Consider the following 26,041-nt stretch of genomic DNA (forward strand, 5'->3'; position numbering starts at 1 on the left):
ACTGAGAATCCAGGTAAGGCCACTTTTGGCACTCTTGGCTTTTTATTTGGGGAAGGGACGTGTTAAGTGTAAAGCTTTAACATCTACGTGACCTCAACAAACAAGCATCAAGGTTTAGGTATGTCAATAAATCCCTAAAAACCAGTGCAAGCGCTGTATTTGTTATCCCTCTCATCTTCTTTCCAGAAATGAGACATGCTAAACTTGCCTTCACTAATACTGGAACCCACACAGTGGGTTTTGGGTGTATTTGCACAAAACTGTACCACAGCAAACCTGACAGCTCTGATCAAAATTTTGCTGCAGTGCCAAATTGAAGGTTATGCGACAATAAAATAGGTCTTTTTCCCTACATTCACAAAAATGTTTCTGTAGTCTAAAGTTAGGCTAGCGTTCATCTATTAACCTCAAAGTCAATCCTATTCTATTTTATGTTAATACAAATGTCACAAAAGATAGCATAATCAAAAATATAGTCTTATCTAAGATTGTTCTTTTTATAAAAATCTTGGTATCAACTGCAACAGCAGTATAACATAGCTAAGACATGCATGCAATTACCAGTCCAAATTGTGCTTTAAGACTTCTGTGCATGTCTACTTTTAAATACATAGATTTTACCCTTTGTCAACTGATTACTTAATGAAAGCATTACTTCAGGTATTTTTGAAATGCATTTCCAAGTGCACTTTGAGAAAAAAAAAAAGAGTGGTGTAACAAATCTTTTAGAATTCAGAACTTAATTTGTGCAAAAGGTTGTTCAACAAAGATTTGTTAAATAAAACAAACATTCATTTTTTAATTTTTATCTGTATGTGATTTCTGAATGAGGAGACAGAATAAGAGGACTGTTGTGACTTCAATTTATAGGTACTTAAATTCTGCCTCATTTGAAGATTTAGTAGGCGCTTAACATCTGTTGTTGACAATACAACTTCAAGAGTTTCCTACAGAAAATGAATGAAAGGGAGCTAAGAGGTAACATCTTCCATTACCTGGTACAAGAAGAGGTACTTTGGTAAAAATTTAAAGCATTACTATTGTACTTCTGGAACACTTCCAATAGCAAACTGTTACACAAACAGATCAATTGTTCATTTCCTAAACTGCGACAAATCAGGGCCGGAACACGCAAGAATCACAGAAGCATTTAGGTCGGAAAAGAGTTCTGAGATCATCGAGTCCATCCTGTGTCCGAACACAAGGTCAGCTGGGCCATGGCAGCAAGTGCCACATCCAGTCTTTCCTTAAACACTTTCAAGGACAGTGACCACCACCTCCCTGGGCAGCCCGTTCCAGTGTCTAATCACCTTTTCTGTGAAAAAATTCTTCCTAAAGTCAAACCTAAACCTCCCCTGGTGCAGCTTGAGGCCACATCCTCCCGTCCTGCCACCGTTCCCTGGGAGAAGGGACCGACCCTCACCCGGCTGCACCCTCCTGTGAGGGAGCTTGCAGAGTGCTGAGGTCACCCCTGAGCGCTCTCCTGCAGCTGAGCCCCCCCGGCTCCCTCAGCCGTCCTGCCGGGCTCTCCCCTCACGGCGCGGCTCTCCCCTCACGGCGCGGCTCCCCCGCTGCCGGCGCTGCCCGCGCCCCTCCCGCGCAGGGCGGGCCCGGCAGGGCGGGCGCTCCGGGCCAGGTGCGCCGCTCCGCGCCTGCGCACGGCCGCGCGCCGGCCGCGCTCCATCCGGGCACCGCGCTCATTGTGCGCGCGGCCGCCGCGCTCGCCCGCCCGCTCTAAAATGGCCGCCGCCGCCTCCGCTCCCGCCGCTGCGGGGGCTCCCGCGGCTCCCGCGGCGCCGCCCACCGAGAGCAAGAGGATCAGCGACCTGCGCGTCATCGACCTCAAGTCGGAGCTGAAGCGGCGCAACCTGGACATCACCGGCGTGAAGACGGTGCTGATCGCCCGGCTCAAGCAGGTGAGCGGCGGGCGCAGGCCCGGCCCGGCCCGGCGGCCGCTGCTGCCGCCCGGCTCGGGGGGCGGGGCGCTGCCGGCCCTGCCGCCGGCCCGGTGTGGGGGGCGGGACCTGTCCCCGCCGTGCCGCCGGGGCCGGGCCGGGGTCCGCCCCACCGAGCCCCCGCGCAGTGCGGCCCCTGTGGGGCGGGCGGGGCGCGGTGTCCCGGCCGGCGGGGCGAGCCCCGGGCCCTGCGGTCCGCCCACCGCCGCGGGCGCCGGAGCTGGCGGGGCGAGCCCCGGGGCAGGCTGTGCTGAAGGGTGTCCGTGCTTCCCGCTGTCCTGGTTTTGAGCTGCCCTTAATGCCATTATGGATGTCGTTGTGGCCTTCTGGTGTTACGTTTCCAGAGAGAAGCGTGCGGATCCTTGATAAGCTATACTTCCAAATGTCATTTTAACAGCTGAAACTCTCAGCCTTTATCATTACTGTTCCCTTGCTCTTCTCCAGCTTTAAGGGAAAAGTTTCACTCGGAGTGTTTTGCCAAATATTTTTGAGATGTCGAAGGAACTGTTTGGCTTACAGACTTCTGCTGAAGTCAAACTGTCCAGCTTTCCACGGAAAGCTACTTAAAATTCTATTTTTTTTTCTCATTTAGGCTATTGAAGAGGAAGGAGGTGATCCAGATAATATTGAAATAAGTGTTTCAGCTGACACACCCACCAAGAAACCAACTAAAGGCAAAGGTTAGGATCTATTGATATACTTTATATTCTTACCCAGGGTTTTTTTTTCATGTATCACCTTAAAGAAGGACTGTGGTCTGTATTTTGGGTGTAGTTATGATTTTACGATTTATAGCTGTCATAGAAGAAGTCCTTTGCCTTGCATGTGTGTTTTCAGTCACTGTATGTAGACAATGTATGGGAATGCTGGAGCATCCCCATTTCATTGAGAGAGATATAGATAGCTGGAAGATGTCTGATTTAAGAGACGTGTGTTCTGAGGTAGTGGCTGTAGTGCCCACAGCTCCTGGAGAGCTGTGCTGAGTGCTGTGCGTGAGCTGTGAGGGGTTTGGCGTGCGCTCAGAGATCTGAACGTGGGGTGTTCCAGGTGCAGGTGGAGCAGGAGCTGCTGGGGGCTCTGGGGGGCTCTGTTGGTCCTGTCCACAAGGATCTGTGTGACAGCTGAGGTTCTTCAGCCGTGAGCAGGTGCTGGACTTGGCTGGTGGTGAGGGCACAGCAATGTGTGGTAGGGGGTCACTTCCTGAAGAGGACCATGTAGTGTGGCTGTGTTAGCGTGGTCTCTATTAAAGACAGGATTGATAAACATGAATTTTCTGAATCGGTGTTGTAGCCTCACAGTGGAATGTTTAATTAAGAGATTTTAGTGTTTCTGTTGTGAGAAATTAATATTTAGATTTTGTGCGGATCTGCTCGACAGTGATTTATTTTCAGATTTTTCAGCTCTGTTTTCTTTTACCGGAGAATTTAAATACTGTTTTCTGAGTTTGGAGTCTGGGGGATTTTAGGTTGGGTTTGTATTTTCAGTTGTTCTGGGAACATCTGTGATCTGTTAGCACTGGGAGAGGACCTGTCTGCTTTATGCACAGCATTTTTCAGTGAACAGACACACTAAGAATGTTCACACATGTGCTACAGGGCCCTGTTTTGGATGTGAACAGTCTTATACCACTGTCTCTTGTCATGGGCTGAGTTTTGTGGTGAAAGTGATTATTCAATCAGTCTGGTGCTGTGAATGGTGAAATTATTGTCTGCTTAGAAAGTTTGAATAACTTCTTTGCACTTTCCACACATTAGAGAAGTGAAAGGAAATAAACTTTCAGATGTGGTTTTGGTTTTTTTTTCCTATGACATTACTTTATTCCCTGCTTTAGAAAGGTGACTGCAGATTAAGATAACTACATGGAAGCTAAATAAGGAAACTCTTCCACAGTTTTTCATAGAGAGATCTAAATGGCTCCTTGTTCTGCTGTGACAAACACTTCTCTTATCTACTGCTTTTCATCTTCCTAGTCTCCAAACTAGTATAATGATATGCATAAGGTTCTTGAAATGGCTTCTTGGGTAGTTAGACTGTTTTGCTTCTGCAGAGGTAGTTTGCCAAGCAGTGCTGCTGCTGCCTGAGGCAGGGCTTCAGTAGCTCTTCCTGCCACCTCTCCTGTGTCCCAAATCCTGATGCATGTATATGACATGTTCTTGGTAAACCTCAAAGGAAAACACAGTTGGTGAAGTTCTTATCAGTTCATTTTGCAAGTTCAGGAGTTTTTCCTCATTACTTTTTAGATTACAGAAGTCTTACAAACAAATTTTGTGCCAAAAGTATGGGAAGTTCATGGTGGAACATGAAAAATTTCACTGTTTAGTCTAATGGAAGTATTTTTTATTGTATTGGTTTATTTCTAACTGTAGGAAATAATACATTGCTTGATTTTTAACTACTCACTGTGAGGTGTTTTTCCTCTTTACTGATTTTGCTGACAGATTGATCCAGGCCTTTTTGCTAATGCTTGTTTTCCCCCACCCTACAGCTTCAGACTCACAGTGATGGGCCTTTAATTATTGTACTACTGGACAGCAGTAAAATTAATGATATTACTAGTTCCTATAGTATTTTCCCCCGTGCTGTTATTGCTGTACGAGGGAGAGTAGGAGTATTAGGTACTCACTTACAAGGAAAATACATCTTCAGGAAAGGCCAGGGAGTGGGAGTGATCATTAAATCTCCTCATAGCAGCCAGAAGGGGAGGCCAGTGGGAGGGAAGGAAGGAGGTTGTCCTTCCAAAATTTCCCAAAGTGTGTCTGGTGGCTTTAGGGTTTAGATCTGAGAGTCTTCTGTAACCAGTTTTACTGAAGCTCTTAAGGTCTGTGGAAAAAGTGTGATTCTGATTCCCTAGCACTGTCTGTCACAGCAACCTGGTCTGGAATATTGATACAGGTTAAATTAGAGTGGGAATGGGGTGTGGCGAGGGGGGGAGGGAATGATGCATTTCTCTTTCCTTGCTTTTTTTGTGTGTATGTTTACTAAAAGGGAGAACAATACTCAAAAGATTAACAGTGGGACTTTATTTCATACAAATTAAAAAATGCTTGCAGAAGGATTCTGTAATCCATCAAGAATCCTTGATCAATCCTCATGCAAAGTTAGTAGAAATTTAACACTATTTCTAGATGCTACTTTAATTAAATAATCAGGGTAAAGAATTGCAGAGCAGCTAATCAGAATATTATACAGGTATATAGGTAAGATCAGTTGGTTTTGCCAATTAAAGTTTGAAAGGAATAAATGCCAAGTGCTCCTTTTTTAAATGCCTCAGCTGTGCCTCTCCACCCTAGCATTTAGTAGCTATGGAGGAATTTCTTTTTGTGAAAAGGTGACAGGTTTTGGAGAAAGCTTATCTTTTCAAGCCTGACAATTCTGCTGCCTAATCTGGTCTCTGGGAGAAGTTACCTTACTACTAGTATGAAATATTTTTCAAATGTTTCTGATATGAATGCTCCTTTGAAGGATCTGCAATCAAAAATGTTTTTGAATATTGAAATATTGAATTTGGTAATTGAACATTACTTTCCTGACGGGTTCTGGAATTAGTGTGGGTGAAGAACAGATTTTTGGCTGATAATTTTTAACTTTGGAGAATTAATGTGAGCAAAGATGTTTTTTTTGCTGTTCTACAAGCTTCTGAGTCTAGTTATGTACCTGTTAGTTTGTGTCTTAAGTACCTCTCTAGTTTCCAACTGAATTCCCAGTTTGACAGTACTGTTTCTTGGATCAAAAGCTGACAGTGGTTGGCTTGTACTATTGCCCAAATAATTTTGACTTCTTTATTAAAGCTGTTTAGTTACTTAAATATAAGAACAAAACAAAGTAAACTAAGTTGTACACTTAGATTTCACAGACCTTTCTTTCTAAAAACAATGAATGACTAAGAACTGTATTTTTTAGCCACAGTAGAAGACTTAAATATTCCTGTACCTCATGGTACCATTTCAGAATTAGAAAAGCATTATTTACTTTTGTTAATATTGTGGCAAATGATACTTTGCAAATTGCAGTAGGCCTCTTAATGTTATAGAGAGTTTATTTCATTGTAAGGATTTACCTCCTCTTTACCTCTTATCCCATGTGTTTGATGAATCTTTAGCATTAGGTGTGAGAGAACCCTGTTCGGAGTTTCAGCAGGAATACCAGAAGAAGTCAAATGCTGATTTTTCAAAAAATTTCTCATGTGTCACTCTGCATCTGCTTGAGATGCAAATATCTAGTTCAAGAGTTGTCCAGAACATACTCTTCTATAATTCTCTAAACACTCAGGTAGCCTGAATTCCTCACATGGAGGACCATGAATAGGTAGAATAATCTTGTGCTACTGTAGGGCTTGTAAATGAAATGAAAGCTAAACCTGCATAATGTAAAACCAACAAAGATGTTCTAATTTTTCTACTTACTTATAAGGAGAATATTTGTTCTCTGTGTAATAGTCTGTTGCAATTTTATGGTGTGTAGCAATTGCTGTTGCCAGAAAAGGGATTGAGCATGGCTTGTGAAGGAGTGCCATCACTCCAAGGTAAATGGGTGTTTGTGTTGTTAAGCACCCAGATCTGTGGTGAATGCTACATACACACTGACATTTTCAACAGCCACTGCTTGGATAAACCTGTACAGAAATGTGGGTGCTGACAACTTGTGTGACTGGAGACCAGCTGTGCCTCTTGTCTGCAGAAGGTTCAGCTGCTCTGGCTCTGTTTGTTAACTTACCCTTCAATCAGGTCAAAACTGGTCTGGAATATGTTCAGAGAAACTGTAGTTTTCTGTAAGGTGTGTGTTGCAATCTGATTTTAGTTATGTGAATTTAAGAGCCAAGTGTGCCTTTAAGCAGCCCACTGTAAATGAGTGTCAGTCAGACAACTGTTGAATTTTTTGTGGATGCTGGCTTTTGGCAAGTTACTGTATCAACATCTGAAAACTGTCTGTATCAGAACCTTGAAACGACACTTTGGAGTGGCATAGTGTAACTCTAACCAGAGCAAAGTAACCTGAAGCAAGAACTTGAGAGGGAGAGCAGACTTATGCCACTTCCTGGCTTGAAGTTGAAAAGTGAAGGTCATTCTTCAGGTCTCCTTATGCCTTGGAATACCTCTGGTACTCAGAGTAAATGGAAGTTGCTACAAAGACAACAGACATAGTGTAGAAGTGCTAATGAAATCATTAGTTAATCTAATAGCAAATAAAAGATAAATCAGCTTCATTGCTGAATGCTGTAAATTGCTCTTGATGAGGACCAGTCCATAAAATACAGTTCTCTAGCTGCTATTGCATTATGGTGGGGCTGACTTGAGGTAGCTTTGCCATTGGTTTGGTTTTCTTTTCTGTTCCCTATAAAGTCTCGGTTCTAGTGCACCAGCCATAGCTCCACAGGCAAAATTATTTAAATGACTAAATTATCTAAACGGCTTTCATGATAGTGTGTGTGCTAGAGAGTTGCTAAATGTGTTGAGCATGTGCCCTGTGTGCTTGCCTGTCTCTGTGTGTGCTTAGCTGGATATTGGATGCAGGAAATGCATGGTCTTTCAGGTTTAACACACTGAAATATGAGAGGGTAAAATAGAAAGCAGTGGAATGTGTGTAGAAATCCTTGCTGTTTCTCACTACTGTTTATTTATGTTGAAGGTATATGGGATCTCTAGATTCTATCACAGAATGCTAAAAATCTAGCACAAAATTTGAGTTAGTCTTTCTTTCAGGCATCAGCTGTGATGCACATCAGAAACTGTCCTTTCCAGTGTAAGTCCTCTTCCTGAGAAGAGCTGGCTTCCCTTAGCACCTGTGCAGGTGGCTTTTTGCACCAAAATCTCACAAGTCTACTACATTACAAGTATAAAACAGGATTTTCTGTGGGATTTTTTGGAGGTTTTGTTTGTTTGTTTTAGGTGAAATAAAATCAGTGACAGTGACTTTAGATTTGAAAGTTTAAATCTCATATTTTGCAGTTGCAGAAATAGCTTCTGGCATGTGCCTTTTCCTGGAGATCCGTGTGTGCCTGTACCGAATACAGCAATGTGCTTTTTCTGAGAGTATGGTCAGAGTGCTGCCTTTCAGGGAAATGAGTAAAAGCAACTGGAATCCAAGCAAACCCAATAGTGTGTACTTCTTGCCCTGTAGTTGAGTACTTTATAGCTTTGAAGTTCATTTAAGAACTGCATATGAAAGACCATGGAAATTAATGGCTGAAAAAATTGAGGATTTCAGCTAGCAGAGATGTCCATACTGTGTTCAACTGTGGCGTATGATTTTCTTGTATATTCCTTTGGAATAACTATAAAATTGGTTTAGCCATTCATTAGAGGTTGAAGGGAGAAGGGAAGATTCCATGCCAAAAAAATGAAGCATTAAGTGCTAATTATGACTGCCGTCTCATTTGCATTTGAATTGACATTGAGTTGCAGTAGAAGATACAGTAAAGACACTTCCTAACAGAGCTGCTTTTGTACCTTGTGCTACTGAAAACTGTTGCATAGGCTAATCTTTGATAGACTGAATCTAAGAGACAGAACCTTCTTCAAAGGGTGTGTTTGTATTGAGATGTTTCTGCCTAGTGTTCTTAGGTCTTGTTTTTCAGAAGAGTAAGTGAATGCAGTGGGTTCCAAAGGGAACTGTGTCTAGTCCTCATCCCCACAGAGATATCTCTAACAGAGAAAAGTGTGTCTGTGCTGGAAGAGCAGAATTCCTCAATGGAACAGGCCCTTAATACAGTAAAGCATATGTAGAAAGCAGAAGTGCTGCACCTACTCAGTTCTTCTGCCTTGCTTCATCCTCTACTGAAAACGGTGGCTTGGAGAGGCTTGTAAGTGCCATGCTTGTGGATATTCAAAGATGCAGCTAAATAAAACACTGAGATATTCTGTTGTCCTTGGAGAGTCACTGTAATTTTCAGCAGGCAATTGGGTGACTAGATGACCTTTAGAGGTTTGTTCTAACCTAATTTCTCAGTGATGTTAGTTATCCTCTAAAGCAAGACCTTTCCAAAGTCATAATGTCTAGTTAACTTCAGTAATTCCAGAAAGGTTTAATTTCTAGTTCAAAGTTCTCCTGAATTCCATTATCACTCAAAATAGAAGGATGTGTATTAAGATCACTAAGTTGGATGTAGCAATTTGTTTATTGAACAGCATTGATTGTTTATTCTCAGCTGACATTTTATCTCCTTATCTTAAAAGTTAATCAGTTTTTGGAGGGCTGTATTATAGTGAACAATCCAACTAAACTAGAACAAATAGAGAACAATAAGGTAAGGCCAAACATATAATCAATATTAAAAGTGTGTTCTACATAGCACGTCTAGCCACAGCATATCCCATCATTTCAGGTAAAAAGCAGGAAGCTGATGAGTTGGCTGGTGATGCTTCAGTAGAAGAGGACTCCTTTGTCAAGGTAATAAAAGTATGTAAAAACTTTTCCCATTTTTTATTTAAGGTCAGTGTTTGACTTCAGTTAATGAAAAAGCTTCCATTTTCTTTGTGGTAATTTATGTGAAAATTTGGAGCATTGTTTTTATTGTATTCACAGTGTGATGCCTAAGGGTATGAAGCTGGGGGGTTTTAAAAAATGATATGAATTTTATTATGAATGTGAGACACTGATCCAGCAGTGAAACACTGATTCTAGCAGTGATTTTTTTTTTTTTTTTAGAATAAAGCTAATACTTTTAGTTATATTAAGTATTTTTGTTCACACCAAAAGGAAAGTGAATTGGAGGATCAAGATGGAAATGATGAACTGAAAGATTTCAAAGAATCTGTTGAAGATGAGAACTTGAATTCTAAAGAACTACCATCTGCAGAAAAGAAAAGATACCATGACCTGGAGCCAGTGGAGACAACAGAAGATGTGGAGAAGGATTCTGAAAGTCAGGTACTTGGCTATATTTTACATGACTTTTTCTTAGTGTTTGTTTCTAGGTAGTAAGACTTAGAGTTTCAGTTTGTCTTGCTTATCTCTAAAAGATATCTCTTTTAGAGATATCTTTTCTTTCTACTCTTTTCTTTCAATTTGCCTTGATTTGTATTTGAATAGTCCTGAAACAAATGTGGCACTGACTGATAAAATTCTACTCTGTCCATACAGAGTTAGTTCCTAAGTGGTCCTTTTCCCTTTTACTAGCAGTGACTTGTGCCTTTCAGTTTATTGTTCAGATTCTTTACATCAGGAGAACTGCTCATGGATGTTCACGTTGTTGACTGTGTATCCACTTAAATGTTTACTGATCTAATGGAATCTCTTGACCCTCTGAATGTTTGAGTGTCTTGTAAATAGTTTGCTTATCTTGTCCCTTTTCTATTTCTATAGGAAAATGAAGGTCCAGACATAGAAGATTACACTTTTCCAGCTGTCCATGTGAGTTCTAAATCCATTCTTTTAAGCTGATTTTTGTGTCTATTTAGTTGGAAACTATACTGGTTTTTCTGTTCCAGTGTGCATGTTAGAGTCTGATGATGTAAGACTATAAAGGTAAACTGTATGGGAAGCTTTCATTCAAATATTTAGTAATGCAGATAATTGTGGTACCAAGTAAGTAGACTTATTTAAAGACATAATTCATGTCTACAATTTGGGATTGTTCAGTGCATAGAATACTCACAAAGAATATGTCTTACACTCCCTTAAAAAAACATGCCAGATGCTGTTGTAGTATGTACAGCCTGTACAAGAGTTTAGAACTTCTGTTTAATGTAGAAGTTTGCCCTTGGAGAATGTGGGGAGTGCAGAACTGGGCATGGTTGTTTAGGGATGCTTTTTGGTGTTAGTACTAATATTGGATATCTCTAAGTTCAGAAATTCATTCTGAGTTACATGGAACTGATGTCTGGAAAGTGACATCTCATTGGGCATCTCTTGCTCTGTGAAACTAATGGGAAATAAGTAAATACCTATCCAAATCAGAGTTTCATTTTAAAGTAGCTACTAGAGGGAGGCTACCTAGTTTCTGACTTCTCACTTGAGCTTTTAAAGCTAGTGATGAACTGCTTGCATTTCTTTGAAAGCAGCTTGACAGACATTCTGAAAGCTTTGCTAAGGCACGGAATAGTTTAGAAATGTCCCATTGAGTTGAGGGGGTAAGACAATATCTGCATGTCCCAACCAACTGCAAGCTCCAAGTGTTGCAAATAAATGCCAAGTTGTTTCATAATAGTTTTTAGAGATTTGACAAGGGAGGTGCATGAGTTTGGATAATCTTTGGAAACAGTTTTCAGTATTTGCCTTCATACAGTAGAAATTCTATGAAAAATACAAACTGTTCTGCTTAAAGTTTCAAAATAGGAGACATTTAGTGTTGACTTCCTTTTCTTGCAGGATGGGGAAGATGAAGAAAATGAGAAAGGTATGTCTAAAGTTTAATAGAGTTCAGAGGTCTTACTCTGGTAGGGCAGGCAACTTTCTCTTGTAACATTCAATCTCTACTAATACTAGGCTTATCTCCAGCACTAAGTATCAGTTGTCTCCTCATTGAGCTCAGCACCTGGAATCACTGCAGTCAGTTTATTTCACTCCTAAGAGTTACTTTGCTCTTAAGAGTTGGTTACAGTGCTTATCAGTTACTGTGGTGGATGTATAATATAGTTGCAATACTATGATTTTTAATAAAAACCCATAGTATTCAAGGACTGAATTTAATACACGGTAAGTCTTGATGCCAAAGCTCCAACTTGCACTGCAGTAACTGATGTTGAGTGAAATGCTGCACTCTCACACTGAAGTTGAGCACCCCACAAATGTATGGACCATCATATGCTTGGCTTACTGTCACTAAGACATACCAGTTGTACATAGGATGGTAAAACAAGTGTTTGAAAACCTGTGGAGTGGCTACCATTTTTTAAGATGTGCTCATTAGTGAAACTATAGAAGGAATGTAATGCATTTGGGCAAACAGACTTCCTGGACAGAAGTCATAAGGATTCTACATTTTGTGGACTCGAAAGGACATGGAACACCATCACTTTACACAAGATGGAATAAACACATTACTGAAGCTACAGGATTAAACTACAGACTCCGTGTTTACGAGGGACCCCATGGCCGAAGTGTCTCATCTGTGCAAATCCAAGAATGGAGATGTCTCTGTGGGACTGAGATGGAAAATCTGTCCAGTGGATGAAGATTGAGACCATTTGTCTACGAACTCTGGATTAAGGCTCACCCACCCATGTTCTGCAGCAGCCTTGTACAACTCACTTGACTGCCAAGCAACTGCTTGGAAAGGAAAAGAACAGTGAACACCGGCGTGGGAGACTGGCTGGAATTCTCCAAGACTGTAATTCTTTCGGATTTGGGAAGGTTAGAAGTTCTGGAACCAGGAAGAAGCAAAGACAGATTACATCAAACTGTGAACATCAAAAGCAACTATGTTCTTCTGGAATGCTAAATCCTAAACTGGAAAATGGATACTTCTTATGAAGAACGGGTATCTTCAGGATGGAACCATAGTCTCCCTCCTAATGTTTTGGTATTTGTCTCTAGAAAATGTGTTTTGACATGAAGAATAAGTGATCCTGGGTAAAGGATTTATATTTGTGTTAATACACCTTGTGTTTTCTCTAACCTTCCATCAGTGCTAATAACTGGCTTTGTATTTTCTAGGTCCTATTCTAGCTTATGCATATGAAATTGTTTAAACTTCTTGTTTTGCCATATTTATTCCTGTTAAATCCTCTTAGATAAAGCAGGTTCTGGTGATGGTACACAAGAAGTATCTAAACCTCTTCCTTCAGAAGAAAGCCTAGCTGAGGCTGATCACACGGCTCATGAAGAGATGGAAGCTAACACCTCTGTGAAAGAAGCTGAGGATGATAACATATCGGTTACAATCCAGGCCGAAGATGCCATCACTCTGGATTTTGATGGTGATGACCTCCTAGAAACAGGTAAAAATGTGAAAATTACAGATTCTGAAGCAAATAAGCCAAAGGATGTGCAGGATACCATTTCACAGAGCCTGGAGAAGGAAAGCAAGGACTATGAGGTGACTGAGAACCATAAAGATGGTAAGAAGGAAGACTGCGTGAAGGGTGATCCTGTCAAGAAGGAAGCCAGAGAAAGTTCAAAGAAAGCAGAATCTGGAGACAAAGAAAAGGATACTTTGAAGAAAGGTCCCTCGTCTACTGGGGCCTCTGGTCAAGCAAAGAGGTTTGTTTTTCTATGTCAGTTCTTTACGATACTGAGTACCAGCATTCAATAAGATCACTCTACATTAAGGGGGTAGCAGCAAGAATCTTGTAATTAGTATCCTATGCTCCTGCCTATAGGTTTTTTGACCGCCATAAGTTACTTTTTAAAATTCAAGATCTTCGTATAGACACTATGTCCTACTGATTGCATTGTCGAATTGTCAGCATTTATTTATTTTTTTCAAATTGACGATTTTTTTAAATGTCCTTGTGATGATGGTAATGAACAGCTATCAGTTCTAAGAACACAAAATGAAGTCAAGTCCCCGTCCTGAAATCTGGAGAAGATTGCCATATATCCACTGAATAGAGTTGTCAGAAAATCTAGATCTTCAGGCATCTTGGGGAAAATCAGTGCAAGAATCCATAAGGGAATCATTTGTTCAAATATACAGTCTGGCCCTTTTTCATTTTTATTTTTTGAAATGTTAACTTGTTTGTTAGTGTTAGTAGTATAAAATGCAACACCAAATTCTGTAGTTTCAACTTTCTTCTGATTTTTTTAATTTGCTTCTCTAGCTCTACTAAGGAATCTAAAGAAAGCAAGACAACATCAAAGGATGATAAAGGTAACTATTATGAATTAGAGTAGTATTTCTTGAACTAAATGCTTTAGTGATTGAAAAATTGCTTGCCATGTAATAAAATGGCTTATATGATTGAACTCAACTATCCATAGTAAATTATGCTAGAGGTACAGTAGTCATTTGCTATATGTATGTGTCCATATATTTTGGTTCTCCTTATGCCAGATTTGTCATAAGATCAAAAATACTTATTCTAAAGACTTGATGAAAATACATTCTTCTATTGCAAAATACTTTCGGGAGCAAATTCATTTAACAAGTTTTTGTTTTGATGAGAAGCTATAATTTTCAGATAAGCCTGCTGTAACTTACAGCAAATCAAGCAAAAAATAATTGCAAGTACTTAAACGTAATGCCAATTAAATTTTTTGTCTTGTAATTCTAGCTCATTTTTAAATAAACTGAACTCTCAAGTACTATAGCTGAGATGCCAGCTTGCAAAATACTTGTGGCTGTTTATTGTATTACATTTTAACCTATTTTTTTTGCCTTGGAGTTTCCACCTGCTTCCATAAAACCTGTATTACAATTACAAATTTGAAGAGTGGAGCTCAAGAGCACATTAATGTCACCAGTTATACTGATGCTTCATGGTTGAGCAGATGCATTTGTGTGAGCTCATGTGTCTCCATATTTTACCTACTCCCTTTCTGCCAAAAACCTTTGTCACAGAATCTGTGGCATAACACTAAGGAATGAATGAAACTTTACCTGGTAAATGAATTTGAGAGGAAATTTTTGTGGCAGACATAATCATTGGGTCTTCTGGAGATGTGTCTTTTCATGACAGTTACATGCTTACATTGAGACTGGGAGCAGATTTGCTGTGTCTTCATTTATGTAGCATATACAGTGATAAGTGTGATAGTAACTGATTAAGGCTTTTTTAATATACACAGCCAGAGCCAGGATAGTGGCTGTTTTAATGGTGTTTATTGATGATCTAAGTGTATTACAGAACCATAGAGTGTTATGGATTAGAAGGGACCTTAAAGATTATCTCATTCCAATGCCCTGCTGTGGGCAGGGACACCTTCCACTGTCCCAGATTGCTCCAAGCCTTGTTCTGCCTGGCCTTGGACACGTCCAGGAATGGGGCAGCCACAGCTTCTCTGGGCAACCCGTGCCAGGGCACACAGGGAAGAATTTCTTCCTTATATATCTAAACTAATATCAAGATAACCTTAGTATGACCATAACTGAGATGATGCCTTTTTTTCTTAGTTAATCTTGATGCAGTGAAGAAACAAAACTATCCTTTTTTTCTCAAGATGGTTAAATTACCTTTTAAAACTCTGCATATCACCAGATTTTCCAGCTGTCAAAATGGAGATCTAGTTCTGGTCTTGCCTGTAGGACTGGCTACATTTTAACATATCCCAAAGCAGTTCATTTACTTAGCAGCAAACAGTAACAAGCTGAACTACATAACTGAAGACTAAAAGATACTGGGAATGAGATTACATGAGTCTCTTTAGAGTTCTTATTGCTGCGTTGTTGCAAAAATACCCAATCTATGGGGTGAGGGAAGTATTTAAGGCACATAGTGTTTTCCCAGCTTTTATTTAGTATTTTCTTTAGTATGTGGGAAATAATTTTGGTGGATTGAATCTAGTTCTACATCCAGTAGTATTTTTAAAAAACTGCTCTGGATGAAGCTGATACTTCAAGAAGATGCGGAACTTGACCACACAACTCTGGAGGCTGGGATTATCCAAGTCTCCTGTATTTGCCCAGTGTACAGACATCACGATGGAGAACAAATACTATGTGCAAAACACCCTATTTTTATGGGTGGTAGCTAATGATAACAGTAAGATTTTGAAGCTAAATGTACATACCCAAATGAAGAGTAAAGCATGCCTTTAACAAAGATTTGTATTATTTTGTCTCTGTCCTTTGGGTACAAGGTAGCCACGCTGCTGGTCTCAATACATGGTTAAATGAATGAAATCTTATGGCATATGTTTTTTTTCTATAGAAGTCTTTTCAAGAAAGGTAAGCAGATAAGCAATTGCTTAGAAGTAACAAGCTAAGTTTCTCTTTTCAGCAACACTTTAGTTAAATACTCACGGTACCTGTCTCCTTAATTTTTTGGCTGTTTTGTAAAACTTGTTTCAGGAAGCGCGAGCAGTGTTAGTGGTAGCAGTGGAAGTTCAACTAGAAACCTGTGGGTTAGCGGACTGTCTTCCAACACAAAAGCTGCTGACTTGAAAAATCTCTTTGGCAAATATGGAAAGGTATTTTATGGGATGTGATATCATGTGTGTGGTGTGTGTCTATTCCCCCTCCTCTATTCAGTTACAGAAATTAATACTTGATTTAGATAAAGGTTTGAGAGGAAATGTCTGACCAGTGCAATCTAAAACCCCATACTGCAGTAGTCAGAGTGTATGCTTACAGGAAGAACCATATGTTCATTTTATAAGAAGTTTTTCTTCCTGTGGAGGTAAGATAAGTACAAAAGAAGTTTCACAAATACTTGAATATTCTAGTCAGGACTGGCTTTTAAAATAATGATGGCTATGTTCGTTTGTAGCAACTGTATCTAACCATGAGTGCAAGGCAGTGTACTAACTGATAAACTTGTAATACAAATAGTGTTTATAGAACATCCTGCTTTGGGGAGACTGTTTTAAAAATGTGTTCTGAAGGCTTATGAATGGGAAGAATTGGTAAAAATGTGATCTTTAATGTATGATCCTTTAGGGACTCTTTCAGTGACTTAATGATTTCTTTTCTTTTACAGTCTGACTAAATTAAGTCTGTTTTCCTAATTTTGGTTAATTGAAACATACAAATTCCATAGAACAGTGCAGAAATCTTGAAAGCTATAAGCAGTCTTCTAAACCCAGGGTTCTCATTTTCCCAAAGGAGTTGCTGATATCTATGTGAATTTGTAGTGTTAGTGTAAGCCTGTGCAAATATGGCATTATTGTATCTTGGGAACTAGTTAAAACCTGAGCACTGTGACTATGAAGTGTGTGTACTGATTATGGCATATCTGATGTTTCCAGTGAATTTAGTAGGTGATTTTATTTAATACATTCACAAGTGTGGACACCTGACAGAATATTTTGTTGAAACCTCCAGTTACTTGGCTGTTTTCACTGTAAAGCTGGTTGGTACTTATATTTACGTAGCTTCCCAGTTTTAAAATTGATTGGGAAATATTTCATGACTGTACCATGACAGTCTAGACTGCTAAAAAGGTAAAACTGATGACAGCTAGAAAGATAAAACCCTTGCCTTTAGAGCATGACTATGGCAAAAAGACTGGCTCCAGTGGCCATAGAAATTCTAGCAAGGAGGAGGAGCACAAAGGTTAATACCTTCTCAAGAAGCAGATGTCAGAGCTGACTGATAGAATGGTTTAACCAACACACTTGCTAGATAACTTCGAAGAATTGGCTCCCTTATTAAGTTACTGCATAATACTGCTTATACTTTTCTGCCATTAATTGGCAGCTGCTGACTTTTTTTGTGGGGGTTCATCTGTCAGAGATGAACCTTCAAATTCAAGTCAGTGGTGTTTCTGTGAATGAATTTTGCTAGTAACTGAAGAGAAGCATTTAGATAATGGGCTTGAGGAGGTGACTGGTCAAAACAGGATGCAAGCATTAATTCACCTTGATGTGCAAGTTGGGATAAAGTTCTCAAAGCTTTTGAGAATTTGGGAGTGTCAATCTTTCTACTGGGGTGGGAGTTATGTTGCTGGTGAATTGGGGGGTTGGGGTAAATTTGTTTTGTTTTCTTATATACTAGGGTAAAAATCTTATTGGAATACCATAACTTCTGTAGAAATGTCTCTCTCAGAACCTGAATTCTTCCTGTTTGCATAGGTACTTGGTGCAAAGGTGGTCACAAATGCACGAAGCCCAGGGGCAAAATGCTACGGCATAGTAACAATGTCCTCTAGCACAGAAGTGGCCAGGTGTATCGCACACCTGCACCGCACAGAGCTGCACGGACAGCAGATCTCTGTGGAGAAAGTAGGTTTCATAACATGAAGACTTTTCCCAGAATAGACCATCTTTACAAGAATCTGTATTAACCTATTTGCTTTTGGAAAAAAAAATAGGTGAAAGGTGATCCCTCCAAAAAAGAATTGAAGAAGGAAAGTGATGAGAAATCTAGTTCGGGTAGGAGCATAGGAGATAAGAAGACTGCATCAAGTGACAAAGCCAGCAAGTAAGGAATTTCGCACCTTCTGAAATTGTGAAAATCTTCTAAGGTGAATTTCCCTCATTGGATTTTTATGTTCTTTTTCCTAATAAGAACTCCATCAACCAAAAAAGAAGAAAAGAAATCAGAGAAATCTGAAAAAAAAGAAAGTAAAGAAGCCAAGAAAACAGAAGGTAAAGATGAGAAGAGTGATAATGGAACAAGTGGCCCTAATCAAGAATCCACTAAAAAAACTGAAGAAAAGAAAAGAATAAGTATGCCATATAGCCATATTTCCTCCTGTTGAATATGTGTGTCTGACTTGTCTTGGGGGCATGTTCTTGCTCTTACTGGAAACCAGACAATTAAACACTTGTTCTTTTTTAGACTCCAGTAACACATTTTTTTCTTCCATACTTTATACTAATATTTAATTACAGGCATGCGCTGGTATGTTTCTCCTACCAGTAACAGATCACTTCAGAAATTTAGAAATTTCACTAAGGAGAACTTTTAATAGCCAAATAGAGATAGCTGTATGTGTGTTTTTAAACCTTCTTTTATTTTTCTTTTTTTTGTTTCCCCCCTTCACTAGGTGGTAAAAGCCCAGGTCAAGTTGTAGTTTTAGACCAAACAAAAGGAGACCAAGGCCACACTAGGACAGTTAGAAGGGGAAGGTTTGATAAAGTAAGTATCTATAGATTTGATGCAATCCTTACCTGATTTGATCCTGCCTTGCAGTTGATACTTGCACTGAAGAGTCAATAAAGTATCACTAACTGTTAAGCTTAGATAGAAGCTTTGTATGCTTTGGGATTGCTAAATTATTAATCATACTTGAACGTAGCATCCAGAAATCTCCCTAAATGAATGAGACTTCTGAAATAACCATTGTAATCTCTATCTATAGCCACAGATATTGAGGAACAAAGAGCGTATTATTCAAGAGAAAGTGAAATTCAGGGAATACAGGGGTAGAAAAGATATCTTGCCTTTTGAAAAGATGAAGGAACAGAGATTGCGAGAACACATGGTTCGATTGGAAAGAATACGACGAGCTGTTGAACTGCGAAGGTAGTAATTCAACTTTTTGCTAAAGGCTATTGTATACATTTATTGGTCAGATACTATATTTAGAAATCTAATCAGAATTTATTCTGTCAAGCCTTCTAACCAGATGTTAAAATCTGGGACTCTTAACAGTATCTATATGGGAATTAACAAACTCCAAAATTTTTGTGTAATCTTTTAATAGCTATATATGTACACACACAGCTTAGAGTTTGTTACAGTGGGGGGTATATCTCATAAGTGTTACTGCATGCCAGTTTTCTTTTTGGAAAGGTGAGAATTAGACTAGGAAACAGAGCCAAAAGTAGTGTTTGGGATTTGCTTGTTTGTTTTTAAACTGAGAATGTTGTATCTCTAAATAATAAATCAAGCATAATACAATCTTGACCCTTTAAATTGAAAGACCAAATGGCTACACTTTATGTTCTGCTGTTTTCATATGGACAAAAGCTTGCAAAGAACAGTTTAATGAGCTGTGTTGTTAGCTGGGTTTCCCAAAACAAAGGAAAACAATTCCTAAACAAAGGAATTCCCAGCAAGCATAAAGCTTAAAGGAGAAAATGCCTTTTGTGCTTCCTCTAGGCTGTATTATGGGAGGTAAAAAGAAGAAAACAAAATGAAGCTGTTCATGCATCTACTCATGTGCACTTCAGAGTGGTCACGACTGGCCGTCTGTCTTAGTTTTTTGGACAGAAAACCCTAAGTAAATGTTTTGTTAGCTTGAAGAAGACAAGAGCTAAAATAGCATTTATTTTTTAGATACAGTCATATTCTTGGCTACTGAATACTGTTGTTACTATGTGACAAGTGAGAAATCCAAATTAAGAATAAAATACATAAAGAAATTATTCTTGAAACGGCTTTTCCAATCAGTTGTCTGCTAATGGTTCTCTAGATAAGCTAAAGTCACTTTGGGCTACTTGGAGCTAAAAGGAGTAGACTTCTGGTGCAAGGACTTCTGTGAAGAGCTTACTCCGAATGAGTTTTTGAATGCCTATGCCTAAAGTGACACTAGTTTTGGATGACAGAATTTCTCAGATGAATTTCTGCTACTTCTTTTTTTTTCTTCAGGCGAAGAGAAATTGCAGAGCGAGAGCGCCGCGAGCGAGAACGGATACGGATAATGCACGAGCGAGAAGAGTGCCTGCAGAGGGAGAGGGAGCGACTTGAAATTGAGAGGCAAAAGCTGGAGAGGGAGAGGATGGAACGGGAGCGTTTGGAGAGAGAGCGTGTTCGGATTGAACAGGTGGGCAGAGCTGTGCTCTGGACTGTGCAGGAGCTTTTTGGAGGATGGCCCAGTTCACCCTTGCAGGGAATTTTGCTCTTCACTCTTCTGCCCAGTTCTTTTTCTTTCATAAAACCCAGCCAAACATTACATAATTCACATCGTACAACAACGGGAATCTTCATCTTGTTTGCCTGAGAGTAATTTGATGTAAAATACTTGCTACTGTAGCAGCTATACAAGTCAGTCTCTGAACATGAAGTACAATAGATCACTTTGTCTATACCACTCTTCCATAATTTGAATGGATTTTTCCTATAGAATACTACTGCAAACTTCAAGAAATGTTTCTGGGTAATAAATACAATAGTAATACAAGAAATTACCTGGAGCCATTTCTATGTAACAGACAACAGCATCTCTAGAACCGCTGTCTACTTTTTGAGAAATATTCCCTGTGCTCTTTAATCTTACATGCTACCCAAGGATGAATTTTATCCAATCACCTTTAGCAGAAAACTGACAAGGGATAGGTGTGTATCCTTGCTAACTGTTCTCTGGGTATCTCTAGTAAAACCTGCTCTGTTTGTGGTTCCTTTTCGTGGCAGGAACGTCGGAAAGAAGCGGAGCGAATCGCACGGGAGAGGGAGGAGCTCCGGCGGCAGCAGCAGCAGCTCCGGTATGAACAGGAAAAGAGGAATTCGTTGAAACGTCCACGGGATGTAGATCACAGGTAATTCTCAAACTGGTCTTTTGCAGTGCATAATAAAAAGAAGGAGCTACAAGCCTTGTATCAGATTTGAAAATGCATTTGGACCTGAAGCAGGTCTTCTTCACAGAACTGGATTTCTGATATTGCTTTGGTTTGACATTAGTTTATGACAAACATGAAACACTCCTTATCTGTCGGAGAGAGCTTTGAAATTAAAGAAGCATCCCATGAATTAATTCTTATTGTGTGGAAAAAAACACAATCCAGAGCATTTGCTGAGAAAAGCTGTTCTGCCTTAATGGTTGAAGCTTCTACTTTAAGAATTCATATTTCTGCTAAATGGATGGTTAGTTTTGGGTGTTTTCTTAAATTATTTTGTCCACTACTCTTTAAAGAGTCTACCTTTGTCAGTGGCTTTCCAAGAGTCAGATGATCATCTCCTAAAATAGACAACTGACTCAACAGTTTTCTGCATATTAGGCCTTGATTTGGCTACACGTGACTGATGGGGGTTCCTTTGTTTTGGCTAAAGGAGAGATGATCCTTACTGGAATGAGAGTAAGAAGATGGCTCTTGATACAGATGCACGTTTTGGCCATGGTTCAGATTACAGCCGCCAACAGAACAGGTTCAATGATTTTGATCACAGAGAACGAGGCCGATATCCAGAAGGTTCTTCTGTTCCATCATCTTCTTTTGATAGGTAAGTTTAGATAATGGAGCAGGTATTTGTGTGCCAGCATCTCTGTGGATTTCTCTCCTGACTGTTCAAAACAGAATGTGGTGCTAAACGCTTTACACAGTTCTGATATAATAGAATTGCAGTACTGTCCTGACATTTCTTGTGTCTTCAGGCCACTTTTATAATGGAATCTAATCTGCTTTTCCCTGAGGACTTTAAATTAGCTACCTGGTGGCCTTTTTTGTGAGACATTTCAGAAAGATTTTTGCAATTATTCCTTCCTCTTTCACATCTAGTCACAAGTTTCTGTAGATTACCTGTGTAATTTACTGTGCAGTAAATTACAGATGGAACTTCATGGTTCCAGTACCCACTAGTAAAGCGAAGACCACGTAATTGTACCTTCTGGAATTCTGCTTTTAGGTTGCAGTGAAATAGAATTGTAAATACAATTCTGACTTGAGAAATACAGCATTCCCCATTTCACAGTGGGCAAAAAGGCGGCCCCATAGTTGGTTAAATTACACTGACCAAAATAGGAACAAATAAATGCATAAAGAAATGTTTAACTGGCTGTTAGAACTCAAGCTCCAAATTACAATTGTAGACATAAATACTGTTTGGGGTGGGAAGAATTTCTGTTCCACATACATAGTAACAAACAACTAATACAAAGATGAGTGATATTTTATATCCTCATCCATGTGCTTACACGTGCAGAGAAGCGTGAAAATGGGAAACAAGTAATGACTCTTTCCTACTTTAACAACTTAGGCGAGATCGTTTTGTAAATCAAGGTGAGGCCAAAAAGACTCGCCCAACAGCACGAAGAGAAGAGCCGGGCTTTGAGAGGTACCCCAAGACCTTCAGTGAGTCCAGAAGAAATGAACCACCACAGCCAAGAAGTGAACTCCGGGACACAGACAGACGTGAAGTGCGAGGAGACAGAGATGAAAGGAGAACAGTGATAATTCACGACAGACCAGAAATACCACATGGCCGACATCCCAGAGAAACCGGTTCCAACCCACCTAGGCAAACAAATTGGAAGAGCGAGGGAAGCATAAGCACAGACAAACGGGACGGCAGGTAAATGTGCTGACTAACCAGGGAAAGTACTGATTCTTGCAGAATTTATCCATAGTAGCAATTCCTCAAGAATTAGTGTGTAAAGAGAGAATAGACCTTCTCCTCCTAAAGAAAAGCATTGGAAAAAATATGTAGGGTTATCAAATGCTAAATCTCATCTAGGAACTGGTTGCTGACTCCCAGCAGTCTGTTCTTATCATGAGTAGCAACACAGAGTTAAGGAGGCTTTTGTGTAGAATGCAGTTGTAAAAGAGTAGCATGTGAGCTTGAATTATTTAAAAAGCCACACAGATCTAAAGGAATGTTTCTAACAAGTCAGCTGCAGGTTGCTAGGATCCACAGGAATCTCTGCTGTCTACATGTGCTGTGATTTGGTACCAATTCATCTATACTGAAACCAAAATTTTGATGAAAGCAATTTTTACAGAGGCGAGCGGCCGGATCGGTCGGGAAGGGAAGTGTCCGGCCACGTGAGGGGAGCACCTCCCGGGAGCCGCAGCAGCGCCTCCGGCTATGGAGGCAGGGAAGGAGAACGGGGCGTAATGGGAGAGAGAGGTGGAGGACAAGTGAGTCACCTTCTTGTCTTCGTGTGCATGAAGGAGAGGCTGGAAAATGCAGGCTCGTGCTGGAAGAATGACCATATAATACCATCAAAATGATTCACAAGCACTCTGCCTATTTTCAACTTAGTTTTCTTGATGTAAAGGTTCTTCTTTAATAACCCAAAAAATGACAGGAAAATGACCCTATCCTTCTTGTCTGGCGTCTTTATGATAAGAACAATACCTGGGAGTAGATGATAAAGCTTTTGAGACTTTGTTGTCACCTTTTCAGAGCTTTAACCATACACTCACTGCCTGCTATTTTCAGTGTAGTTTGTAATTGTAATTTGTAATTTGATACTGAGTGAAAATCCTTCTGCATGACTTGTCTTTAAAGACTACAGATTAACTCACTCCTGCTGTTATTTAAATCCTGAATTATTTAAAAAGTATTAATGTTCTTCTTCCTGAGTTTTATGCCAATGATAATGAGATCAGGGCAGAACAGGGAGTAAAGTATGAGTTTGTGGAACCTCACTCATTGCATACCCACACACTGGTCATTGCAACTTAAGTTTCTGTTACCGAGAATTAACAGGAATATTGACCATGTGTGAGCAGCCTGTGGACTGAAATCTTGAAAGATTTATATTTATCAGCTGTAAGCTTATTTTTCTTGACAGGCTTGTTTTTTGTAGGTAAAACAGCCTCTTTTTTGTGAGAATGACTAGGTGTCACTTTCTCCCCAGCACTACAATGAGGACAGACATGTCGTAGAACGCCACAGTCGTGAAACTGGACCAAGGAAAGAATGGCATGGACCTAGTTCTCAAGGAAGTGGCTATCATGACACAAGGAGAATGGGAGATGGCCGTGGAGGAGGGGGCATGATGGCTCCACATACAAGGTACAGAAACCACTCCTTCCTCTCCATTCCCTACTGAGCCCCTGCAAGCTTCGGTGTCCTTAGGCAGTGCAGCAGAGGGTGGGTAGCAGCAGGGTGACTCTGGCTGCTGCACAGCCACAGCCCCCCCTGTCTGGCCAGCACAGGGCTCCCCAGGGGTGCTGCTGCTGGCAGTGAGGGACTCCTTGCAAAGTCTCTTCTCCTGCATGTTTTCAAGTCTCTTTTGAGACTTAGAGTTTGACAGTTGAGTGAGAGGAGATGTAAGAATGTTATTACCTGTGCACCAGGAGTTTAGGTATGTATTGTAACACTTTCTTTAAAACTTCCGTTTCCAGTAACTCTTCACCCATTAATAGAGTTGTACAGATCACAGGCAATTCCATGCAGAGGGGAAGTGGCTCAGGATTTAAGCCATTTAAAGGTGGACCTCCACGAAGATTCTAAGATCTGCAGCTGTTTGGTTTCAAGATAACTTATTGAAATTTCTTGTAAACTTTCTCTGATTAAGAACAGGAAATCTTGTCTGGAAATCCTGGTTAAATTTTTTTAATTTAACATGATTATTTTCCTCTCAATTTTGGAGGCATTTTCATAGTTACGTTGTAATTTTGGATAGTTTTTGTGTATCTTTGATAAGCATTTTCCCTGAGGCACTAGAGCTGTGTAAAAAGAAATTGGAACCAAAATATTTGTTAATTCTGTACAAAAGGATAGTTTGCAGCTGTGTGCTAGTAGTTTGATTTGCCAACATTAGCTCTGTGGTGTCATGCTTTAAAGTTAGCTACTTCTCACAACATCCACAATAACCTCCATTTTGAAGGTTGTCCAGACTATTATCTCTGCTTTCTAATTTGTAGAGAAATAAGATTTGTTCTTTCATTACTGGGTATTATGTAACCTATTTTTGCAGAAGGTACTGTTACATTGAGTGCATTTATGTGTATTCTTGCAAATGTATTCTTTTGAAATAAACCTTCATATTCTGTATAGCTTCTAGTAAGTCTTTAAAGCAGTCTGTGGGGAAGGAAGGCAGAATTAAACAGACATGTTGGTATAGCAACTCAAAGCATGGGTGCCATTAGGTTCTAACTAAAACTTGTCTCTCACTGTTACTGAATTGAAAAACTTAGAAGCACGTTTGTTCACAGAAGAAAGATTAGAACCAAAAAAATAGCAAAATACTCAAGCAAGGCCCAAAGCACTAATTTCCATTTGCTTTGTGTTTAGCAAAGCTCTGTGAAGTTTACAGTAGCTGGGGTTTTACACCAGACTACCACAAACTCTGCTTACAGGGCCTGGGGCCTCCTGCAGCTGCTCCTGATCTGGCCTTGAGCAGAAGGCTGCATCTTCTTAAGCCTTTTGGTTTGGGACAGCATGGAAGGGTCTGTGTGAAACCTTCTGGACAGGCCCAAACAGAAATGCCAGGCAGCCAGGCCAGGACTCATTTATCACCCAGCCAGAGTAAGGGGAGAGTTACAACTCTGCTATTCAGCAAGGGAGAAAAGCAAATGGATCCCATTTGGAAGCTGGGTGGTGGATGGTTACCCAAATGAACAGGGGACTCAAGCAGAACAGCAGAGCTTAGGAAATAGTCCTTGAATAAGAGCTGGAAGGGTTTCCTGACCCAGATTGTCTGTGAAAGGAGGATTTAAGTTTTTAAGGCATGAGGCAGCAAGATGCTGGTTTCTGCTTGCTGTGTGGAAGAACTGCTAAGCACCTGCAGTGTTCCAGTGAATCAAGAGCAGAGCAGAGAACGAGTTCAACTAAACTGGTTTTGAGTAAGCAGCCTTTCAGGAAACAAAAACCTGCTGTGCAGCACTGTCTCTAATTAATCCTATATGGATATTCACACCTGACAAATACTTAGGTTTAAACAAAAAGAAATGCACTGTCTCAGCAAGTGTCACTTACCTTGATGTATTTAATACAT

The 26,041-nt window shown here is 40.1% G+C and overlaps 1 protein-coding gene across 9 annotated transcripts; it reads left to right on the forward strand.

Moving 5' to 3' along the window:
* The first annotated feature begins 1,671 nt into the window (after positions 1 to 1,671).
* SLTM (SAFB like transcription modulator) lies at positions 1,672 to 25,098 on the forward strand. Of its 9 annotated transcripts, none has more exons than XM_030281553.4 (21): positions 1,672 to 1,916; positions 2,548 to 2,635; positions 9,277 to 9,350; positions 9,651 to 9,821; positions 10,257 to 10,304; positions 11,262 to 11,289; positions 12,626 to 13,094; positions 13,655 to 13,704; positions 15,844 to 15,962; positions 17,565 to 17,714; positions 17,804 to 17,913; positions 18,001 to 18,161; positions 18,482 to 18,573; positions 18,797 to 18,960; positions 20,029 to 20,203; positions 20,791 to 20,915; positions 21,427 to 21,597; positions 22,351 to 22,665; positions 23,081 to 23,231; positions 23,957 to 24,114; positions 24,447 to 25,098. In XM_030281553.4, the coding sequence occupies exons 1-21, from the start codon at positions 1,740 to 1,742 to the stop codon at positions 24,553 to 24,555; spliced, it is 3,105 nt and encodes a 1,034-aa protein (XP_030137413.3). In that variant the 5' UTR covers positions 1,672 to 1,739; the 3' UTR covers positions 24,556 to 25,098. The 9 variants fall into 9 exon arrangements, with proteins under 9 accessions (XP_030137413.3, XP_072790049.1, XP_072790050.1 ...); XM_072933948.1 differs by having other exon boundaries at positions 9,277 to 9,341; positions 9,600 to 9,821; XM_072933949.1 differs by having other exon boundaries at positions 9,277 to 9,341; positions 9,600 to 9,821; positions 23,093 to 23,231.
* Positions 25,099 to 26,041: the final 943 nt, after the last annotated feature.

This window comes from Taeniopygia guttata, chromosome 10 (assembly GCF_048771995.1).
Source record: "Taeniopygia guttata chromosome 10, bTaeGut7.mat, whole genome shotgun sequence".
Lineage (NCBI taxonomy): Eukaryota > Metazoa > Chordata > Aves > Passeriformes > Estrildidae > Taeniopygia > Taeniopygia guttata.